Genomic DNA, 23764 nt, shown 5'->3' with positions numbered 1-23764 from the left:
GTCCCTGAAATAATTCCTGCTTGAACCAGAGCATAATTAACCTAAATATTGAAATGTAAAGTACAGTTTTAAAAATCCTTCAGTGTTAGAAATCTAAGCCTTATTTGTAACAAATAAAGACATTGGTATTTTTTAAAATATGGTGTTTAACCTCTTCCCCTTTAAACAATTATTCATTAAAAAGTTTTTCTACTTTATTCTTGTATGCTTTAGAGATTGTAAAACAGGATCAAGGGGTGCTTCTTAGGACTTAGTAAAAACCAATTCTCTGTGCCAAGCTAGTCCTAGTGCTAAGGGTTAAGTGGTTTCTCATACTTCATACCAGATAAAGGTTTTTCCCCCCTTTTTTAATTAGAGTAATTTATAACTTGGTGAAATGACTAAGTGCTACTGCATTTTGGAGTTGATAGCTACATGAACCAGATTTCCAAACTGCTGTTTTCCCTTTTTTTTTTTTTTTTTTTTTTAAGTACCATACTGACAACATTATCTATTACTAGAAAATGACTAGAAGAGAAACTCTGCCCTACAAATTATATGAAACATGTAAGTCACCCAGCTTGCTTTAGCATTTAATAACATTTCATACCCAGGAGCAGCCTGTGGAATAGGAATCAACTAACTGAACCCTATTACACCCCTCCCCTGCTGGGTGTGACACTTGGGCCAGTCTCTCTTCTTGGCAGTATCATCCAGCCCCATTGAAGGCAAACAGCAAACCTCTCTCTTTATCAAGCCCTTGCAGCCTTGAGCACTCTCACTATGCCTTCAGCCTTTGCTACCAACATGAGGTTCAAATTCTCTATCCTGGCGATTTTTCTGGAGGTGTTAATTATCATTTTATTTGGGATATTTGTAAGATATGAAAACAACCAGCCCATCAAAAAGGATAAACTATTACTATATCCATGTAAGTATTATTGTTTGTATAGCAGGGTAAGATTTGGAGAAGCTGAGGTTGCAATAGTCCTTTGAGTGATCACTAGTATTGTGCAGGAATTCAGGCTCATCTGTTAAAATGAATTGTATTGCTGCTTATCAACCCTTCTGTTCTGTTTATTCTATAACTAACGGCACCAGGGATTGGGCAGGGTATGCAATTACCACTAACCAGAATTCTAGCCCTGGTTTGAAGGGTTCCACTTGCCGAATCATGGCATTTGGGAAAGTTATAACCTACAATCCTTATGCATTTTTGTTTGTTACGCTGTAAAAGTTTGAAGCTGTTTTGGAGGTTCTTTTGCCTGGACAATAATATTGCTGTTTGCCTTCTATTTCTCTTCTCACAAAGAGCTGATCCATGGGAATGAAATAATAGCAAGGACACTTTACAAATGGGGATCGTGTGATTTGCTGACATCAATTGAGATATTATTTTCTGAAACTGCAATCGTAAATGCTTATTTTTGACTAAAAGGGCCTTAGTGTGGTAAATGTTAGTAGGCATCATTCTTGATGCATTATTTCAACTTGTCTTTTAGTGACTGTTACAGGAAGGACAGAACTATGGGCTCTTTTCATTGATTCCTCTCTATGAGTCATGTGCTGCTAATTTGCCGCTCATATAGTAAATGGTACATTCTCCATGTGGGGGAGCTGGGAAAACAGTACATTATTCAGATGTGAATTGACCAACATGGAGGGTCAAAGTCAGCTACATTGGGGCAACCCTAATGAAGTCAAGGCAGCAGCGTCACCGAGAGAAAAATTTTGCCCTGAGCCCTGAGTATTCTCCTTGGAATAGAAATACAGGAGTTTCCGTCCTAGAGCAGAGCAATTGTCCATCTCGTTCAGTCTCCCATCTCTTATCTAAATGTATATCAAGTGTTTTTAACGAACCCATCACTGATATCTAAGCGTCACTGATATCTAAGCACCAGGGGCCTGATCCAAAGAACACTGAAGTCTGAGAGTCTTTCCATTGACTTCAAGGGGCCCATGAAATCTCAGTGCCTGCAGCTAAGCACCTAATCCTGAACTGTACTGAACACAGGACCCAGGGGTGGAAAAAAGTGGTGTTATACCACCTGGGTCCTCTCCCAATTCTCGGGGCTGCCAGCAGGCCCGGCTCCAGGCACCAGCCAAGCAAGCTCTTGCTTGGGGCGGCAGATTCTAAGGGGCGGCATTCCGTCCAATCCTAGGGTGGCACGGCTGTCCTATTTTTTTTTTTTTTTTTTGCTTTGCCTCCGGGTCCAGCTTCCCTGCTCCCAGGGTTTTGGGGTTTTTTTTGCTTTGCCTCCGGGTCCGGCTGCCCTGCACCCAGGGGCAGGGCCTGCTCCAGCCCAGCAAGCAGGTGCTTGAGGCGGCCAACGGAGAGGGGCGGCACGTCCGGATCTTCAGCAGCGGGTCCCTCACTCCCTCTCGGAGCGAAGTACCAGCTGCCGAATTGCCGCCGAAGACTGAAGCGGCAGCAGTAGAGCAGATCGCGATCGCGGCTTTTTTTTTTTCCTTTTTGCTGCTTGGGGCGGCAAAAACCCTGGAGCCGGCCCTGGCTGCCAGGGTCTTGCTTGGACCCTACCGTCAATTATGGCAGTTCTGAGGCTGCTCCGCTTTATATAGGCTGGTAACTCACCCAAAAAATGCTGTTACGTCCACCAGGGATTGCCAGAGTTCAGTAGGACTCCAGCCATACTTCGTCTCCCTGGCAGGCCCCGGCATGCTCCATACAGTGGGAGGCCTGAAGGAGATAGTGTAGAGCCAGGAATCCCCAGCAACCCATTCTAGGCTGCTTTATGGTCCCTTTGCACTGCCAGAGTGATTTGGGTTAAATGTTACCGTTCTGATTTGATATTGTTCAACTCTCACCTTGCACAGTATAAATGACAGTACAAGGCCGTGGTGAATCAGACATACTACCATGTAACACATGTGCTCATATACTGTACTATAGAATTGGATTTTAATTGTACACACAGATTTAGTATATTATGTAAAAACTCTTGTATGGATTTTCCGTACAAGTTATAAGACTACTCAGCATTATCCTAATGCCTTTCTTCTGCGGATCTCTAAAGTACCTTATAAAGAAAAGTGGAAGCAGACCAAGGGCAAGTGACTCATGCAAAGTCACACAGAGAGGCAATGGCAGAGTGGGGTGAAAACCCCGATTGCCTGACTCCATGCTTCCTCTCCAATATGCCTAATGGCCAGGGAATGTAACTTCCGATTTGCACACTATATTGGTCAGAACTTCAAATGAGCGACGTGTGAAAAGCCTGTAAGCCCTGGGTCTTAGGAAGCTTGTTACTTGTGAAGGAGAAAACTGCAGTAGAAGAGCACTGCTGCAAACTTAGGGGGATTGTGTCAAGTTGAAAATTATAGTAACCTACCTCCAGCTAGAACCACAGGGAGTAACATTATTGTCATTATTAATCATTAGTGTCATCTATCCTTTTGTAGCACCTACAAAGGGGCTTGGCACATCCTAGAAAACACAAAGCAGATAATTTTCTGCCTCAGAGAGCTCACACACGAGGTGAGTTAGTATTACAGTTAGCCCCTTCTCCCTCCCCCGCCAATATTTTTTGGCTAAGCGTATTTGTTGAATCTGGCTTTAAACTTAGACTGCAAGCTCTTCAGGATAGGGACAGAATCTCACTACCTATGTAAGCACCTAGCACAATGGGGCCTTGATATGCTTTAGGGCTTCTAGACTAGTTTAATATAGATATTAATCAGATCTGCTAGTGTGAACTGCTGCACGTGTCTGGAATCCCGTTGAATCTGCCTCAGGATGTAACGTAGAATAAGATATTATGGATCTTTAATTACCGTATATACTTGAGCATAAGCTAGTTTGTTTATAAGCCAACCCCCCCAAGATGGATAAGTAAAAATGGCAAATTTTTATGACCCATTCATAAGCCGACCCTATAATTTAGGGGTCGGCAAACTTTGGTTCCCGGGCCATCGGGATAAGCCGCTGGCGGGCCGAGAAGGTTTGTTTACCTCGAGCATCTGCAGGCACGGAGGTAAACATAAGTAAACAAAGTATCCTGGCCTGCCAGAGGCTTACCCTGACGGGCTAGGACAACAACTCGTAGGGAAATTCGGGGGGGGGTGGGGGGAGAAGCTGGGGCTCACAGGACTAACCCCTGTGACCACCCCCCACATGACCCCACCCCTAGCCCAGGACCCCCACACTCTCCCCATCCCATCCCTTCCCACCTTAGCTGGGGCAGGCCAGGTGAGGATGTCTCTGGCTTGGCTGGAGCTGCTCTGGCAGGCCAGGCAGCACGGCTGCAGCATGTTCCAGCGGGCTGGGCGGCACGGCTGCAGCATGCACTGGCAGGCCGGGCGGCGTGGCCACAGCCTGCTCTAGGGAGCAGGGCCGAGCAGCACGGCTGCAGCCTGCCAGCCCCAGAGCTGCAGCTGCCTCAGAGGCTGGGGGGAGAGCAGCCTGGCCAGAAGCGGAGAGACTCTGGCCCCGCCTCTTCCCTTCTGGCTGTGCTGCCTCTCCTTGCTCCCTCTGTTGGGGGGCGGGGCTGTGTCCCGCTTCTCCCTCTCTATACCTGTTCATAACCCGACCCCCTTCTCTGATGTTTCCCTTTTTTACTAAAAAAAATTGTCTTACAAACAAGTATATACGGCCTAAACTGAGGGAGCACGTATGGTTCGGTTGGCTCAAACATTCTGTTTTCCTGTTGTGTTTGGTTTTATACATTAAAGCACAGACATGCTCATTTCTGTAAGTGATGCCACAGAAGTGGAATTTCAGAAGTGATGGGAATGAGGTGACAGTGGAGGCTTGTCTAATTGATTTTGGGATGGTGTTCCAAGTATAAGAGCTTGCAGAGAAGGAGGAGGGGACAAAGGGGCTATCAAGTCTGGCATCCTAGATGACACGGAGAGGATGTAGGAGTGGAGGAAGGACATGAAAGCAGGGCAGGCCCATGACATTGGCAGAGGCCCCATGACGTAGGGTGTTGAAAGCAAGGATAAGAAGTGTGAAAGTCTCCATAGTGCTGAGTGCTATAGAAACTCTTCCTACAGCTCCTAGCAGAACCCCTTTGGCTGGGGGCTGGAATTGGGGCAGCACATGCAGCTGCCCTACACCAGGGGAATTTTCCCCCAGCTATTTGCAGCACCTTTATGGCCTTTGTATGCTGTTGAGCAGAGAATAGGGGCCTAACTCTACTTTAAAGCCTCTAGGACAGAAACTCAGCAGGTGTAAATTCGCTTGGCTGTGTTGACACCTGTATTTATGCAACACTGTTCTCTCCTTAGTCTCAGCTGAAGTCACTATTAGTTATTTTACACCCCAGAGAATCTCTATGGGACTGACACATTTCCTGCACGGAGATCAACAGTCATGCAGAGCGACCCGGCAGTGGAACTGCTTAATCAGCATTGGGCTGCACTGGCAGAATTGTGTGTGGTGGCTTTGAACAGCACCTGCCTGTCTCACGTCTTTCTCAAGATACTGCTCACAAGCTCTGTATTTCACAAGCCCCTTAGTATCCCTCCAAAAAGTACAGGGCCCTGTACATACCCCAGATGAAGTTCTACATGAAAGAAATGGGCCAGAAGTATGGGCTGGTGTGGGTCAGCTTAGCACCATTGACTTTTTGGGGGTGTTGGCCCCTATCAGAGGCTTGATGAAACAGTGGTCCAGCCCAGTCTGGTTTTAAATTATGCAGACCCTGGGCTTCCTACACATCTCCAAGGGGAGGAACCAAAGAAGGGCAGTGTTGAGGTGGGGACTGCCCCGGAATCTCTCAGACCTGCCAATCATTGCAATGGCCGTGTCTGCACTAGGAAAATGGGTAGTGTTTCAAACACATATTAATTAACTCCTTTGAATGATTAATTTAATTAGTAGTCAATATGCTTATTTAACATTAACACATTTTAATGAATAAATTTTAGCAGTGGGGGCAATTAACCATTGGAACAATTACCCGGGGATGTGGTAGTGTCACCATCACTTGGAAGCTTCAAATCAAGACAGGATGTCTTTCTCAAAGGGCTGTTTTTATGAGGGACATGATTACTGCCCTTGCTGTTTCTCAGGGAATGTACATGGCTAGGTTGACTGACAGTAGAAGAAATAAGCATTCAATCGTGTTGTGATGCAACTGTCCGCTGCAATGTGTCAAATTCATGTGTGATGTAACTATTGAAGTCAATGGAGTTATACCAAGGGTTAAGTCCACTCTATCTTCTTACACCTGCAGTGAGTTTGACCAAGAGATATGGAGAGCTGCATCACAACATGTTTAAATACTTACTCGTAGAGAAGCTTCACATTCATTTCTGTGGAAGCAGAGCAAATAGGCTGTTTCTGTATAAAAGCCACGATAGGTGTTTTCATACAGCTTTTACAGATTTATCCTCTGTACAGATTTCATGGAATGGCTTTGCAAGGTTCATAACACTTCTTAAATTCTGTGCATTGTTTTATGCTTACAATTTCAGGCCCTGATCCCACAAGCTGTTGGTTGCAGGGGTGGAGAATTGACAATAATAAAATATAATAATAATAATTAGTAATATCTGCAGAGCAGCTATAAACTTTTTTTTCCTATTGATTTTGACCCTTGCTTCTCCAAATGAGGGGGAAACAGGAACTGTCACTTCATTTGATTATCCGGGAATATCATTCTGGCATGAATCCAGAACCCATCAACTTACTTTTGTCTCTTTCATTCAAAAGAAAAGGTCAGTGGCCATCTGTGCCTGAGCCCTTCTGGGCTGTTGTACTCCCTGAATCTGGGGAGAATTATTGCTTGTGGTGGTTTGCTCTGAAAGATCCTGGTAATGTCATTTTAACTGAGGGATTAAGATCAGATCAGGGAGGTCTCTGGTGCTGTGTGAGGTGTTTAATTCACTGCTAATACTGGCTACCTGGAGGCCCCTGCTAGATTTTCTATAAACAAGTGGGGGGTGTTTCTCTAGGCTTGTTATTCAGCTGTGGAAGTTTCCACTGGAGAATGGGCCTGAAATTGTAGCTGCAGAAGCACAGCCAAGTATATGCAAAGAGTAGGTAGGATGCCTGCTCTGTCTTTGCAGTGGGATATTTTGGAGATGGAAATCAGCTGGAACTGTTTGGCCGAAGCACTTGGTGAAATTCTATGGCCAGTGCTGGGCAGAAGGTCAGACCAGATGATCATAATAAAGGTCCCTTCTGGCCTTAAAATCTATGAATTTATGAGCTTAATATTTTGCCTGTAGGAGGTTAAGAGTGTGCTGCTGAAAGGAGAGGGACTTCAAAAGGATTATGACCTGGAAAAATAGGCTTGATGACCAACTCATTCACACTGAGGCCACAGAAGACTGCTTATTCCACATGAAGTAAAGCATTTGGATCCTGTGGTCAAGATTTTCAAAGCTAAGTTCTAGGGGACTTAACCATACAACTTCCATTGAAACGAATAGGAGTCATGTAGTTAAATCTGCCAGCCAATTTAGAGAATAACAATCTGTCACTAGTCCTCAGAGGAAAAGCATCCTCTAGGATTTGTGTGTTTTCCATTGTGGTCCATGTGTATGTGTTAATTCCGCCATTTCAGTTTGGTGAAACATTTTATGTGTGAAACTCTATTTGATCTTCTTTCATACTATCCGAGACCATTACCGCAGCCACCCTATCAAGCAGAGAGAATGACCAGAGAACCTGTGCTTTATTTCCAGATGTTCTGTGAAACACAGAATGGATAAATATATTCCATTGACATAACAATAAAATTCACTATCACAGAATCATATATATGCTTTATACTGTACACAGTCATACCTTCTAGGGTCGTTTCAACTTGTCTTCTTATAAGGAAGGAAAATGTTTTGCGAGCAAATCAAGATGAACATTTTTTTTAAATCGCAGTCAAAAATTCATCTGTAAATCAACGTCGCAACCCAAAATGGAAAATCTAAGATTATTGTGTAACCCTTAAAAATAAATAGTAACCACAACCGTGATTGTCAGAAAGGTTTGGGGTGCAGTTCTGGGGAGGGGGAGCGGGAGAGCCCATATTGATGTCAGGAGAGGATCCTTTATTATAAAATAAATCTGAGACGGTCCAGTCTGAAGATAAAGCTCTGTGTTTAATCTGCATATAGACCCCCATCCTGTGGTGAGAAGAGTGCAGGTCAACACTTGTGCCCCATTGACTTCAGTGGGGCTCCATGGAGGTGCTGGTGTCTGCCTGTGTGCATTCCATGCAGGATCAGGACCATAATATGACAGTACATATAAAATCCATAGAGCACTTTGATTAGGGACCTCATCTAAGTATTTATAAATATTGTTTGATTTTAAGTGTTCACCAATGTAATGTTGACTCACCTATCTGCAGACAATCAGCAGGCTTCTCACCATATAATGGCTTTAACTTTATGAGATCTCAGTGAATGCACTTTGCGCTCTCTTGTGGCATAAGGTGGTAATGCAGTCTTGGTGGTAGAAATAGTGTGCAAATAATACTCGTGGAGAATGGATCTTCAAGCTAAGTATTCCATTTACAACGTCCATTGTCCCTGTTGTTGCTGGACACGTTTATGTGACAAGTGTTGGGGAGACTGAAAGAATAAGTTATTCCCTAGTAATTTAGGACTAGGAAGTCAAACTCAGATTGAAAAATATGTTATTCATATTCATAAAGGGACTCAGATCTTTTGGGAGCAGAGCAATCCTTGAGAGGTATGTACGGCACTGTAGAAGAGTGACGTTTGGGGGGGGGGCTTTTTTATTAATTGGTAAATGTCCACATTAATATAATGAATTTCGGTTGCAATTTTTTAAATAAAATTTTAAAAATAACATTTTAATTAACTGTAGTACAAAGATCTCCCCATCTGTCAGACAGCAAGAATGTTTGGGTGGCTTCTATCTATATCTTGGCTGTCAGCATTGGTTGGGTGGTCTAGTTCTCTGCCAAACAGCTAGGTAGGAAAAGAATTGTCTATCCTTTGCCCCAAATACCTCCGCTTTATGGGCCCTTGGTCCTTTCAGTCTTTCAGGATGTCCACGTGATGATATTTGTTGGGTTTGGTTTCTTAATGACCTTCCTGAAGAAATATGGATTCAGCAGTGTCGGTATCAACATGCTCATTGCTGCCCTTGGTCTCCAGTGGGGTACCCTGATGCAAGGATTTTGGCACATGAAGGAACAAAAAATTAATATTGGCATTGAAAGGTAAGTGTAACTCTCTCAAGCCCAATGGTGTTCCCAGTTAATTTAACACCCCAAATCCCCTGACTGCAATGGCTCATATATGTGTGTGTGTGTGGAGCAGTGTTAACAGGAGGCATTGAATGCTACCCACCCCATAATAGCCCAAAGCCTGGTGTTAGGATGCTCACCGAGGAAGGGAGCAGATTTGTATTCAAGTCCCCGATCCAGAGCAGGGATTCAAACCTCTGTCTTCCACATCCCAGACAAGTGCCCCAACCATAAGGCCAATGGTTTTGAGGAAGACACTTTTCTGAAGTTTGCCTTTTTCCGATTTGCTGACAAATTCCAAATATTTTTGGAGCCAAATATGTTTTCTGAGTTTTGTCCTGGCCAAACTCAAAATCAGTTATTCATCCAGCTCTAGTTAACATACCTTTATTCCATTCCAATAACCAGTTAACACTAACCCCCTCCCAACACCTACCCAGGCAAATCTATCCCTGATAACAAGGGGAGGGAGGCACATACAGAGGGAGTAGAATTTCAGAGCTGAGCTACACCATGTAACCCAAGAGGAGAATCTTACCCAGAACAAGGGAGTAACTCATCTTACAGTTGCCTTTGGAAACATCAGCAATGACAATAACAATTAGATAATAACAATCTTCTTGTGTGTCCTCAACTGCCTTGTTTCATCTGACTTTTTCTTTATGATTTCATTCTGCTTGGCAAGAACGCAGTCTGTGCATGTATGTAACCTTCCTTGGGACCCACTATTTGTCCCACAGCATGTGTTGGGCCCCATACTTTGAAACAGTCCTAAGGAGTTTTTTATGTACAATTAGCAGAACTGATATCTCACTCTTTGAGGGTTCTAGCTTGATGGATTGTGTTGATACAAGTTTGGGGATCCATTTAATTTCTCGTCAGATTAAACTGGTTTTTTTTGTTTTTGTTTTTCTTAAATATAGTATGATAAATGCAGACTTCAGTACAGCAACCGTCTTGATTTCATTTGGAGCTGTCCTGGGGAAAACAAGTCCAGTCCAGATGCTGATCATGACCATTCTGGAGATCACAATCTTTTCATGCAATGAACATCTTGTTGTGAACGTACTAAGGGTAGGAAATATACATTTACTGAGGAGGAAAAGCTACTATTATCTCCATTAGTTATAGCAAACAGTTCTCTGTGTGTGGAGAATTCTATTTCCCATTCATTTGCTCTGTCATAGGGTGAATCCAATCTCCCTCCTTGTTCGTCTTCACTTCTCCATCTGTCGTCTCCTCTCCAGATATCTCATTGCTTAGCTTCAAACTCAGATACTGCTTCATTGTGTGTAACACAGCTTTGTCTTCCTCAACTCGCTTGCCAATTCCTCTATCTTTGTCTTTGCTAACTCCTGGCTACAGCATAACTTGTGACTGCTGAATGCTTCAGAGTCCTCTCCTGAAGTCCCTCCTTTGGGTAAAAGGTGGTAGTAATATCTTGTATATGATTGACAAATGACTTTCCAAGAGAATGAAGAGCAGCTGACTTCTAGGTCTATAGGCATGATTCTGGTTTTCTGCATGAGAGAGCCCAGAGAGCTGCTTTGAAAATAATGGCATCATCTACTTTTGAGAGAGTCTCATGCCCACTATGAAAATTGCTCATCCAGATCTTTGGAGATCTCCTGACTTCTTTTCATTGTCTTTAGTTCAGACCTTTGCTCCCAAGACAAGAAATCTTTGAGTCATCCATTCCTGACACTAAACTATGTTTTTCCTCTTGTATCTCCCGTGTCTGTATATATCTGCCCAGGATCTCCTCTAGAACATTGTACTGCCTGGCTAACAGTTGGCAGATAATTCTCACAGCATATAATATATAAGGTAATTTAAAAAAAACCCAGAGACGTCATTCAAGCCACAGAACTCCAATCCAATCCCAGATTTCTAACAGGGAAAAATCTGAGGGTGCTCCGATCTGGAGTTTTGAGTCACTCACTAGTAAACGAGGAGCGACTTGAAATTTGGGACTGGGGTTGTGTGAACCCTCCCAAACTTTAGGGATGCTGGGGGCCAGAATTTAGGTTTGGGTCAATCTCTGTTAAACAACTGAACCGTGAAGCATTGTTAAAGATGGTCCCTAGAAAAGTGCCTTGTTTAAACGGTGGGTCAGAGTTACTGATCCCATTTTAATCCTTACTTGTGTCTTTCTGTAGTAGCCTGAACTTCTAACTCTGGTCTCCACCATAGAAGGTGCACAACCAGACCCATCCAAATTCCTCCTCTATTAGAATCCTACCCCCTCCCTGTTCCCAGTATGGATGGTGCCAGTTTTAGGATTCACATTTTTTCCCTGTTGCAGGCTACTGATACTGGAGCATCAATGACTATCCATGCTTTTGGAGCCTATTTTGGATTGGCTGCAGCACGAGTCTTGTATCGTCCTGGTCTGAAAGAGGGACATAAAAATGAAGAGTCAGCCTACCACTCGGACATGTTTGCCATGATTGGTAAGTAAGAGAAGTGGATTGTCAAAAGAATGGAGAGCATGGGTCAGCTGTTCCTTCCTGTTGCCGATACATTATAAATACACCGCTACCTCGATATAACACGAATTTGGATATAACACGGTAAAGCAGTGCTCCAGGGGGGTGGGGCTGCGCACTCCGGTGGATCAAAGCAAGTTCAATATAACACAGTTTCACCTATAACGCGGTAACATTTTTTGGCTCCCAAGGACAGCATTATATCGAGATAGAGGTGTACTACCATTGTTATATTAGAGACTTGTGTTTCTCTCCCTCCATGCAGCATGCTTCTTTTCTTCTGCTGCAGATGTGTTTTCAATGCAACCAAAAATGTTTTGGTTTTTCATTGAAAAAAAGAAAACAGAAAATTTCAGTGATGGTTCATTTTTTGCAAAAAATTTACTTTAGGGAAAAAAGTCAATTTTCTGTTAAAAAAAAAAAGGTTCAATGGAAAACTATCAACCAGTTCTAATTAATGAGTTAACAGCCTGCTAAGTAGGTACGTACTAGTATGACACTCATTTTACAGCTAGAGAAACTGAGACAGAAAGAGGTTACGGGCCAGATTCTGCCCCCTTTATTCATGTTGGGGAGCTTTCTCTGCAGGTTTCCCTAGAAGTTACTTTGGGAGTAACGTCCTACTCAGGGTGACTGAGCATTACAGAATCTTACTCTAAGTGACTTAAGCAGGGCTACACAGTGAGTCTTTGGAAGAACTAGCACTTGACCATCCTGAATTCCTGTCCACTTCACAGGAAGGTAATGGAGCTCACATGGGCTGGGGGGTTTCTTTTGTCTTCTCTTTCATCTCTGGTGTCAAAAGCTTCTGGGTAATAGTCCATCATTTTTCCAATCATCTAATCATTTCTTATTGCACTTCCCCATTCTCCTGCTCTTGGCTAGCTTGTTCTGCTAAATGGAGTATCTGACATTGAAAACCCTCCTGCGATTTAATGTTGTTGGGTTTTTTGCATTCATGCAGGTACCCTTTTCCTCTGGCTGTTTTGGCCGAGTTTTAACTCTGCCATTGCGCACCCTGATCTCCAGCAGAGAGCGATCATTAACACTTACTTTTCTATGGCTGCATGCACCCTCACAGCCTTTGCCCTCTCAAGCCTGGTCGAACACAGAGGCAAGTTGGATATGGTAAGAGTCACATCAAAATCCCATGTCTGCCATTAAATCTAGCGTAGAATTACAGTGACGGAGGGCTGTCAACGAATGGGCTGGTTCAGAAAATATAAGAGCTAGCTGGAGCCTTTGCTCCAAACTCAGACCAAACTAGGATCCTTGTTTATGGTTCAAAAAAGTTTAGGGTTGTAGTGTGTGTGTGTGTGTCCCACACTGTTCTGTGCATGTTTCCCCTCCCCCTCTAGTGGCTATGATCCATTGAGATTTATGTGTCTGCTACAGCTCCCAACTAGAGGATTTAGTCCATTGACTCAAGCTGTAGTACTGAAGGGCCAGGGATAAAACCCAACTGTTAGTCCAACTGGGGTTGGCTACAGGGGTGGGACATGTGGGAGGGGAAAGCAAGGACCACATTGGGGTCAGTAACAAAGACAGTCCCTCCTCATGCCCTCTAGGGGTACATGCCATCTCCACCAGCAGCCCCTTAGGCAGGAAGGCAGTTGGGGCCTGGGTCCACTCTGCACCATCCTATTCAAGTGTTCCCTCAAGTGATAGTTTGAGTTGGACTCTTTCCAGAGCAAAAAAGCCCCCCTCAGTTGGCTGGTGTTGGGCACTCCAGTGCCCTAGGCCAGCGCTACTGAGGGAGGGAACGGGGGCTCAAAGGGGCAAGCCACCTCCTCCCACATCCCTAAAACTTACCACTGGGGTGAGGGAGTGGCCGCGGTTCGATCCATACTGGAATGAGGAGTCGTGGTCCCTGCTGCTGTCCTTGTAGCTTTGGTGGGGCTGACCTTGAAGGAGTGGATGTCCTTCTCCCCCACAATGTCCTAGCTGATGGGAACAGGGAAGTCAGATCCTGGCTAGTCTCCCAACTACTGTTGCTGCTCCCTGAAGTGGGAGGATGTCTTTAAAGGATATCAGAGTGTGACCTCCCTCAAAGCTGTCCTGCCTGCTGGCTGGGTTGGGAAGATGCATAGGAACTGCCTCTGAAAATTAAGCAGCCTAATTAACTACCCATGTAGCCTACCCTTATGCCAATAGATGGATTTAGTGTGGATCCATGGATCTACATAACCAGTCCCTGTGTACAGAAGGGGACCCTACAGAGCAGTGATTGTGCTGTAGAATCAAAACCAGGCCTCTGCTGGTCGTAATTCATTCCTTGACTGCCTCAGTCTGACATCAGTGTATTGGAGATGCACTTTTAAGTTTCACTGATAAATACTTTACAATGTAAATATCACGTGAGAAGACAGATGAGGCTTGTGCTGTTAGTCATTCACATACAAACCTAGCCCCTCCATTCCCAGCTGTCTTCTTACTCTTCAGGGTTTTCTGTCCTGCACAGGTTCACATTCAAAATGCCACCCTAGCAGGAGGAGTAGCAGTGGGTTCCTGTGCCGACATGAGCATCTACCCATTTGGTGCTATGTTAATTGGTAGTATTGCTGGTGTCATCTCTGTCATCGGGTTCAAGTTCTTGACTGTAAGTATAAAATAAAGTAGAATATGCAGGACCTGATTCTGATCTCTCTTACACTGGCTTCACAGCACTGTAATTTCATTGATTTCACTGGAGTTACTCCTGATTTACTAGACAGAAAGCTCAGAATCAGGCCTGTACTGTATATAGAGACATCGAGACCTAGTCAGCGGACTACATGGAAGCCAATAGGACTAAAACATGTTCTTAATTGCTAACCTGAATAAGGATCCCAAACCCTGGGGAGATGAAGGGATTGGGTAGGCATTAGAGCTGGCTGAAACTCAGGATTTTCATTCCATAGGTTTCTAAATATAATTTCACCAAAATTGATACATCCGGTAGAAAGTTTTGATTTCAATGAAACAGCATTTTCCAACAGAAAAAAATTCCTTCGGAAAATTTTCAGCCAGCTTTAGGTGGCATGTAGATATCACTCAGCCCTCAACCTTCACATCCGTGGCTAAGTTGTTCAGAAGCATCATAGAGCAGCTGTGTTCTGTGCCATGATGCAGGTAATATTGGGATTCGCTCCTGCATAATTACTATAACCATGGTGGGGAAGTCCTCTGGGTTAAGATCAAATCCTTATCTATACATAGGGGACGGCGAATTGGGGCGACCGCTCAGGGCCCTGCACTTTGGGGGGCCCCACGGGCCGGTGCAATTGGCCAGCGCTGCATGGGCAGTGGGTGAACTGCTGGCTGGGGGATCCCCACCCCTTCTACCTGAGGGAGAGCATGCAACAGCATCGCTGCAGCCCCTCCAGCCCCGGAAAGGCAGGTGCCGTGGCCCCAACCCCCTGGAGCCCAGCGGTGCCACCTCCCCTACCCGTCCCCAGCGTGGTCGGTCCCAGAAGTCACTGGTCACTTCTGGCCAGGAAGTATCATCACTTCCATCCCAGGCCCCAAGCCCCCCGTAGGGACGGCCCTGGAAACATATTTTAGTATTTCATGTTCTCCCCCAGTTAATTTGCCTAGCAAAACTGGTCAATGAAACCTGTAGCCCATACCCTGACATGAAAGTGTATTTCTCTCTCCTTTTAGCCATTCTTTTCTTCTAAACTGAAAATTCATGACACGTGTGGAGTCCATAATTTACATGGTTTACCTGGATTACTGGGAGGTCTTGCAAGCATCATTGCCGCTGTGGCACACGTCAAATGGAGGTGAGTGAAAGAAGGTGGAAGTGAGGCTTCTTTAGTGAAGTTGCATTCTACTTTGTTTTCTTTCCATGTTTTATATGGAGTCCCTTGTTGCAGTATTGGATCTAGAATTACTCGACTATGAAACAAGGCAATTCCCAAGAATGCCTTTATTCCCCTTCACCACTTTACTGTGGGGATCAGACTGACTAAACTGAATCCTCTCCTGTAGCCCTGCATAAGAATTTTATATAATAGATTTCATACAGTTTATATTAAATATAAAACCCATGGGCCTGGTGTTCCCCTCGCTTATACCTTTTTTACATCCAGTTAACTCCATAGACTTCCATGTGGTTACTGCTGATTTACCCTGGTGTAAATGAGAGAGTATCAGGCACTGTCCTGTTGCAAACTTAATGTTGCAAGGTAAGTACTAAAAAGTCAGGAAGTGTCTATTCACAGCCGTACCTCTGCCCCTTAGGTGCATGTCCATTCAATGACAGTGATCTATCTGCATCTTTGAATCAGGTTTCCAGTGCAAATCCTTTGGATTGAAAATTTGAAATACATTTTTGGTCACTATTTTGAACAATCACTTAAAAAATTCTGTTTCAAGGAACAGAAAACCCATTTGTTAGAGAATTTGCACAGGAGAAACACGAAAGGAGCATGAACACTGATAGAGTGACCAGATAGCAAGTGTGAAAAATCAGGAAGGGGGTGGGGGTCAATAGGCGCCTATATAAGAAAAAGCCCCAAATATCGGGACTGTCCCTATAAAATCAGGACATTTGGTCACCCTAAACACTATTTCTTTTCAGAAGATGCCCCTCTGGTTTGATTTCATACCTTTTTAAATACTGCCTCGATTCTGCAGTTAAAACGTGATTCTTACTGGGGTGCCCAAATGTAAATATATTTTTTCCATGCCCAAATTGTCCAAAATTAGCAGCTTCTCTACATAAAGACATCACAGCTAATCACATACATGACACACCAGGTATAAGATTCACGGTCTTTGACACCAGAACTATAGGCCACTGCCAGTAACCTAAAAGAACAGCCTCACTAGTACACAACAGAGCTGTGCAAAATCCAGTGGGTCCTACAAGCCACTTCTTCCACTGCAGTCATAGCTTAGGCATTTTCAATGCAATCACACCTGCAAAGCCAAACATACCTAACAATTCAGAGTAAATCTGTCAACCCCCTGGTACATCTCAGAACCATAAAAGGGCCTTAGACTTGCTTGAATGCATGCTGTATTGAGCTATGTAACTGATATGATTTTCTGTATACTGCACCTTTAAACTTCTAGAAGCTTTCCTCTTTGCAGTCACTGGCAGCTATTTTGTATTTTATCCTGAATGGTCATAAATCATGAGATTGGTTTTAAAATAGTGAGATTTTTAAAAAACTGGGGAAGAGGCATTCTTTTTATTTGTCTTCTGGTTTCTGAACCTTTAGGGTGCACTCAGGTCACATTTTCATTCTTTTCTTTGCACCCACAAGAACTAGCAATGTAGGCCTTGTCTACACTACGGGGGGAGATCGATCGAAGTTACGCAACTTCAGCTACATGAATAATGTAGTTGAAGTTGACGTACTTAGATCTACTTACCGCGGGGTCCACACTACACTATGTCAACAGGAGACACTCTCCGGTTGACTCCCCTTGCACTTCTCATTCAGGCGAAGTGCAGGAGTCGACGGGAGAGTGATCTGCGGTCCATTTAGCGGGTCTTCACTAGACCCACTAAATCGACCGCCGATGCATCGATTGCCACACGTCGAACCCCTGGTAAGTGTAGACAAGCCCTTAGTTTTGTTTTCTAATGACAGAAGAGGTTCTCACGAATTCACCTGAATCTAGGATCCGCGGCCTGAATTGAAAAAACCTACTACAGCAATAAAATCACAATAGTTGACAGCACTGTTCACTGTGCTCCCTTTTTCTCTCATGGAAACCTTACATGAAAATATAGCATTCAGTAAACCTCTCAACTAGTCTGTGCCACGCTCTGAATTTGAAACAAAACCCAAAGTGAATAAATTTTACATGGTTTCAATTTTTGTGATGAAAGCACAGCTCTCCTGCAGATGAACTTCCCTAAAAATCGCACCCATACAGTAGGGGATGATAATAAACATGTGTATAAGCTAGCAGAATACCAGCTCTGGAAACGCAGTGGTATTTTAATATTTTGTCATTTGCCTTTTTCTCGTTTTCAGGGAGACTGACTCTCCTTCTGCTCCCATGCAGGCTGCTGCCCTGGGTTGTACCATTGGGATTGCTTTGGTAGGAGGAGCATTTGCAGGTTAGTAAGATGCAAACAGCACCCAAATGCAGGTCCAAAAGATGCAAACTATAGAGACATCCTCAGGTAGCACTTTGTGGTGCAAACAATGTCAACCAAAAAAACAGATTGATAGCTTTAAAGGCCAGAAGGGACCACTATAACTATCTAGTCTGACTTCCTGCACAACCTTACCCACTGCTAAACCTTCAATAAAGAATTTTAAAATAAGGATCACATTGGGCATCTTCTTGTTTTATTGAAGCTGTTGCCCTTGATATATGTCACTTAGCAGTTGGGTTATTTTTTTTTATCCATAATTAAGGAAACTTCAATAAAATAAAAGTTTGGAACAGTGAATAATTTAATAGCTATCTATTTATATGCCAGTGGGTATAAATCAGATAGGTTAAGGAAACAGTTTTAGACTGGAATGCCCGACCATGTAGCTGGATACTCACAGAGAATCTACACAGGCATAAGGATCTGATTGTGGAATTGTAATAAAAGCTTCTGGTTTGTTTTCCAGTATATCTGTGGGTGCTCAATAGGAGACACGTAACATATTGTCTCCAAACCACCAACACTTTTAAGAAATCCTGCATGGAAATCCAAGAATCAGGCAGCAAGCTTATATGTATATATGATCTTAAAAAACAAAAACCTATGCTGTAAAAAAGGTTAAGGTTACAAAGTGAAGTACTCAGATATTAAGAAATGGCAGAATTAATTAATTATACTTATATACTTAATTAATGACGTACACTTCACACTTCACCCGCAATGGGGTGGGAAGTATAAGAAGTAGTGGGAGGGTCAGGACAGGAGCTGGGGTGGGTGAGAAGGGAGAATAGAAGCAGAGATGGACAGGGACAGGCTGGTGGAGGGCTGGGACAGAAGGCTCTGTAGTCACTAGTGAACACTTCTCCCCAGAAGCTGGAATTGAACCCAGAATTCCTGAGTCTCAGGTAGGTACTGTATGGGGATGGACCATGCTCAGTAAATATGAACCGTTCAGAGAAGTTAACTGCCAGCCTCTACTAAACCTGTGCATACTGATTTTTTCAAAGGCTTAGAATTTGACCAAATTTCAGCTGATTGTCACAAGCACAGCCAAAGGCACGTCCCTAACACCAGGGCAACCGCATGCCAAATTTCAAACATGGAGGGCTAGAACTTCTCAATGAAACCACTGTAAGAATTCTTTAACCTGGGGGGGAAGGGAATAAACGTATTTTTCCCTAACCTTATTTTCAGAAATGGCGTGAGCCCTTTTAGCTGATACTTTCCAAAAAAAGATTTAGCCCGAGGCAGACCCGCAGCATGGAAAAGTTCAGTCCAAACGGTTTATGTTTGGAAAAGCTATAAGCAACTGAAATTAGGGTCTTATAATGGAAAGTGTTAACCTGCACTGCCTAGACTATTGAGTGGCTTGATGGTATAGGGGCTGATTCTTTATGATGCTGGATGTTTCTGAAAGGAAGTCAGTACCTCTCCAGAAGTACAAAATCAGAGATGTAGATAGGGCCATAGGACAAAGGCCATGCTTCCCCCTCCCAGGCTATCTCTTATGCATCTGTTATGGCAGGTTTGAGTATTGTAGTTGACCGTATTTTCTCTCCTGCAGGTTTAGTTCTAAACTTGCCTTTCTTGGGACAAGCACCTGATGAGAACTGCTACGACGACTCAGTTTACTGGGAGGTAGGATATAACCGTGGAGTAATCCGACCATCAGGAAGTGCAGCTTTCATTGCCTTTTATTAGAAGATTACAACACAACGCAATTCTGTTTTCCTAGTAGGAGAGGGAGGATTTGTTGAATCTTTGTTAAGCTGGGGACTCACTTACACATGGGAGCCAGCCTTCAAAAATCCTGCCTAATCTCAGGTTTAGGATTTCTCAGGCTCGCCTCCAAAATCACAAGACTTTCAGTGCTACAGCTGTGAAAGTGAATGGAGGAGGAATAGAGAGTGGGCCCTCTATAGGCAGGCTGCAAAGGAGACAGCTCTTGAAATCCATTTCATTGCACATCAGGAGATGGTTATTGCTCATGGTTTTAAAAAACAAACTCTTTTTTTTTTCATATGATAAAGAGAAACCTTGGGGACAGGACTGCGGGGGAGAGGGGAGCCAGGATGAAAATCTCAGGCTTTGCAGTGTAGGTGCAAGGAAGGTCTCGTAGTAAAGGCACTCTGCTAGGACTCATCAGATCTCAGTTCACTTCCTGGCTCTACCTTTGTAACACTGGGGAAGTCATTAACTGCCTGTATACCCCAGTACCCCATCTGTAAAATGAGGATAATGTGAAAGTCACTTTACTTTTTCTGTCTGGTCTATTTCGATGGTAGGTGCTTCAGGGCAAGGACAGACTCTTACTATGGGTTTGTACAGCACCTAGCGCAATGGGGCCTTGATCTCAATTAAGGCCTCTTGGCACTGGAATCTCACAAACAACAATAGGCACCATGTCCTCCCAAGTCAAGAGTACATCAAAGACCACAGTTAGCGTTCAAAGAGAAGGGTTTAGGCACCAGGAGGCTTCTGGCCCCTTAGAAGGTGGCTTTGTCTTCAGCCTGTCATGCTCTGGTCATGAGCATTTGTCAGAGCTAAGGTCTCCAGTAAGTTATATTGTGGGGAGAGGGGAGCACCAGCAAACTCAGATGAAAAATGTGCTGGAAGAAGAGAGAAATACCTGAATGTTGTGTGTTAGTGTGAGCCCGTAAAGTGCAATGTCAGAGGAGGTAAGTGAGGTAAGTTCTGTGGGAAGTAAAGGCATCTCTATACAATGGGCGGTAGAGTGGCACAGCTCCACTGCTGTAGCCCCGTAGAGTGGATGTTTCTTAGACCAGTGGGCAGGGTTTTCCCATCTCCCCATCCCCGAGTGGCAGTAGCTTGGTTGATGGAAGAATTCTTCCATCAATCTACACTTGTCTACACCATGGGCTACACTGGCTTAACTACAACATGCAGGGGGTGAATTTTTTACACCCCTGAGCGATGTAGCTAGGACAATCTGTCTTTTAAGACCAGGCCTAAACTGTTTGCACTGTATGTGAATCATGGCTCTTTACTTGATGGGAGGAGGAGAATGCAGTAATGCACTGGGAAATACAAACTACTCCAGTGTTAGAAATGCAACTTGGTTGATCCAGTGGCCAAGGGAAGCTTCCTGCCTAAGGGGCAGCTGTGATCAAAAAGGATAGCGTCTGGGGTGAGTGGCCAGACGCATGGATCCTGTTGAGAGCTCTGCAACTGATTCTGTCTGATCTTGGGGAAATCATGCAGAAGTTCCAGAAATGCGTGTCCGTAATAGAAATATTTAACAACAACAATTAGAGTGAGCGGAAAAGTTTTGAAGTGTTGATGAAAGATTCACAAAGAAACTCAGCATTATTTTAACAACAAATACAGGTCTGCTCACCTCACCACCACAGAGTCCTACTAGAGCCAGTGAATCTACTTGCGTAAGATACCATGACACTAATTAGCCCATGACTGTAATAGAGCCTGGTATTTTGATAGGAGCTTAAGGGAGTTTGGCATCCAACTCCTGTTGAAGTTCAGTGGGAATTAGGCACCGATCTCCTTTAGGCTTTTTTGAAAATCACAGATGGAGTCTTTATGCTATATAGATGGTTATAGCACATGTTATTAAATCCTTCCTTTGGCATGGCTTTGAGTCAGTTCCAGTTTAAAAAGACAGTAAATAACGCATCATTGCTGATTTTAGTACAGGCATACATGGCAGGCTAGGTCATCTTGTTAATAATGAAATGCATGAGCCAGATCTGGGAACTTCAGTACATGATGCCTGATGCAACATCGCAAACTGTGATCACTCTGGGTGGCACAGCAGTCCTTAGTAGACTATGCATGTTTGACAATTGATATAAGTAGAAAGAATCAGATCTGTAACTTCTAGGGGGAAAACAAGCCAAATATCACGATGTGGCATTAACCTCTTGTCTGGTTTTCATGCTAGGTTCCAGCAGAAGAGAGCCAACCTGCTGGTCAGTTCAGTGACGCTGGGGATCACAGAACAGTCAACCTCAATGTGTAGGATGAATTCTCCATCATTAATTCCTGTCCTAGTGGTGCTGTTTCCAGTTTCTAATTGAAAGAGACAATATCTAAATATCATCTACACCACTCATTGTTTTCAATACGTAAAGGCAGGTGTAGATAGCTGTGTTCTTTTTCAAACCCAAACAAACTTTATTTCGAATGTCATCACTGACAAATGTGATACACACAATGCAAACGCATTTGAGGATCCTCGATATACATTTTATTTTTCTAACCTGAAAGATGCTAACTGATATGCAGTATTCTTTGTATTTTAACCATCCGTCATCACTGAGGTTGTTTTAACATACAGATTTCCTATCTATGTGTTTCTAATGTGCCTTTCACCCTGGTACCATATTTGACTGCAAAATTTCAGATTTGGGAATGTTTCTTTTTACACATTGAACATGCTGAATCACAAAAGACTTAAAAACATACCCTTTAAGCTACTAGGTGGAATCAATTAGAGGCTGAAGGGGATCAGTTAGTGTAGATTATTTAGATTGCCAAAAGGTTTTTCACTAAAATGTCCTTAAATTGTAGCAAGGGAGGTTTACATTGGACATTAGGAAAAACTTCCTAACTGTCAGAGTGGTTCAGCACTGGAATAAATTGCCTAGAGAGGTTGTGGAATCTCCATCATTGGGGATTTTTAAGAGCAGGTTCGACAAACACCCGTCAGGGATAGTGTAGATAATACTTAGTCCTGCCATGAGTGCAGGGGAGTGGACTAGATGAACTCTCGAGGTCCCTACCAGTCCTATGAGTCTATGAAACCTTCCTTACCTCACTCTGGGTCAAGAGATGAATCCTGCCATGGATTAAAAACTGGATAAGTGACAGGAATCAAAGTATTGGGAATTTATAGCTAATTCTAAGTATGAACAATGGGTAACAGTGAGATATCTCAGGCAGCAGTACAATAATCAGGTTGTGATGCTGGCAGAGCAGGTGCCAGCTCTTTTCAAGACTTCAGGCATTAGCTAAGAACTGACAAACTCATAGCTGGAGACCAGATCATTTCACCTGTATGTTAGCTTTGTTCAAAATAGGTGTTACTCAGATAAGAATGTTTTTAGTGTTTAGACTCTATGAAATGCTTCTAAGTTGCTGCATGCCTTAATCTCACGCATAATGTCTATATTCCAGGCTATAAGAAAATATGTAAGTTTTGCTTTGTAACTTTGAAAATGTTTGCTCTGAATTTGTGAACCCCTGCAAGGGAATTCCCCCTCCCCCAGCCCATCCAGGAGAGCTATCAAAATTTAAGTGGGCCATTATACCACTTTGTTAATTGCCCCATCCACCCCTGGAGAAGTACATGCAGAAGGACTTGCCCCATCCCTTTGAATGCTGGAAGAGGGAAATAAAAGTACTGGGCATGAAGATTTTTCCTCCCTTTTGCTATTTGAAATCTCAAAGGGCCAGAGAAACCAAACTGAAGCTGGAGCTCCCCAGGGCTTACCTCCTGGGTCCGCCCTGAAAGACACTTTGAATTGACAGATCACTGCAACTCTGTCACTCTTAGGATCTAGATGGTAACTCATTTGCTTGTATGTGTTTGCTTACTTTAACCCGTAAATAGTGCTCTTCTTTCTTTTTCCTAGTTAATAAACCTTTAGATCGTTTACTACAGGATTGGCTACAGGCATGGTCTTTGGTGTAAGATCTAGAGTACCAATTGATCTAGGGCAAGTGACTGGTCTCTTGGGACTGTTTGTTGGCATCCTTTCGTCTGCGAGAGATGGTGGGAATTGCTGCCTTGATGTGGATGGTTTGCAATGTCTCATGTGACTGAATAGTCCAATCCAAGATTTGCATGATCCTTGGCAGTTATCGCAAATGTCTGTATCTTGGTTGGGAACTGCTTGCTTCCTACCGGCTCTTTTCTTTTCTTGGGACTGGAGGCAACCTAAATGTGGTCTGAGTTTTGGTGTAAGTAATCATTTTATCACAAAGTCTAATTTGTCTGGGTCACAAAACAGACTGGAGAGTCTAAGGGGACT

General features: G+C 43.6%; 1 protein-coding gene across 1 annotated transcript; it reads left to right on the top strand.

Annotated features, from left to right (window-relative positions):
* The first annotated feature begins 717 nt into the window (after window positions 1–717).
* On the top strand, window positions 718–22365 carry RHAG (Rh associated glycoprotein). Its single transcript, XM_024215089.2, has 10 exons — window positions 718–910; window positions 8951–9134; window positions 10085–10235; window positions 11467–11614; window positions 12615–12778; window positions 14112–14249; window positions 15293–15414; window positions 17626–17711; window positions 19318–19391; window positions 21673–22365. Exons 1-10 carry the CDS (start codon window positions 763–765, stop codon window positions 21748–21750), a joined length of 1293 nt encoding a protein of 430 aa, XP_024070857.2. The 5' UTR covers window positions 718–762; the 3' UTR covers window positions 21751–22365.
* The last annotated feature ends 1399 nt before the right edge of the window (window positions 22366–23764 follow it).

Source organism: Terrapene carolina, unplaced genomic scaffold (assembly GCF_002925995.2).
Source record: "Terrapene carolina triunguis isolate 2854851 unplaced genomic scaffold, T_m_triunguis-2.0 Scaffold42, whole genome shotgun sequence".
In the NCBI taxonomy this organism is placed as follows: domain Eukaryota; kingdom Metazoa; phylum Chordata; order Testudines; family Emydidae; genus Terrapene; species Terrapene triunguis.
Note: the sequence above shows the minus strand (reverse complement) of the source record. Positions and strands in the feature narration are given on the sequence as shown.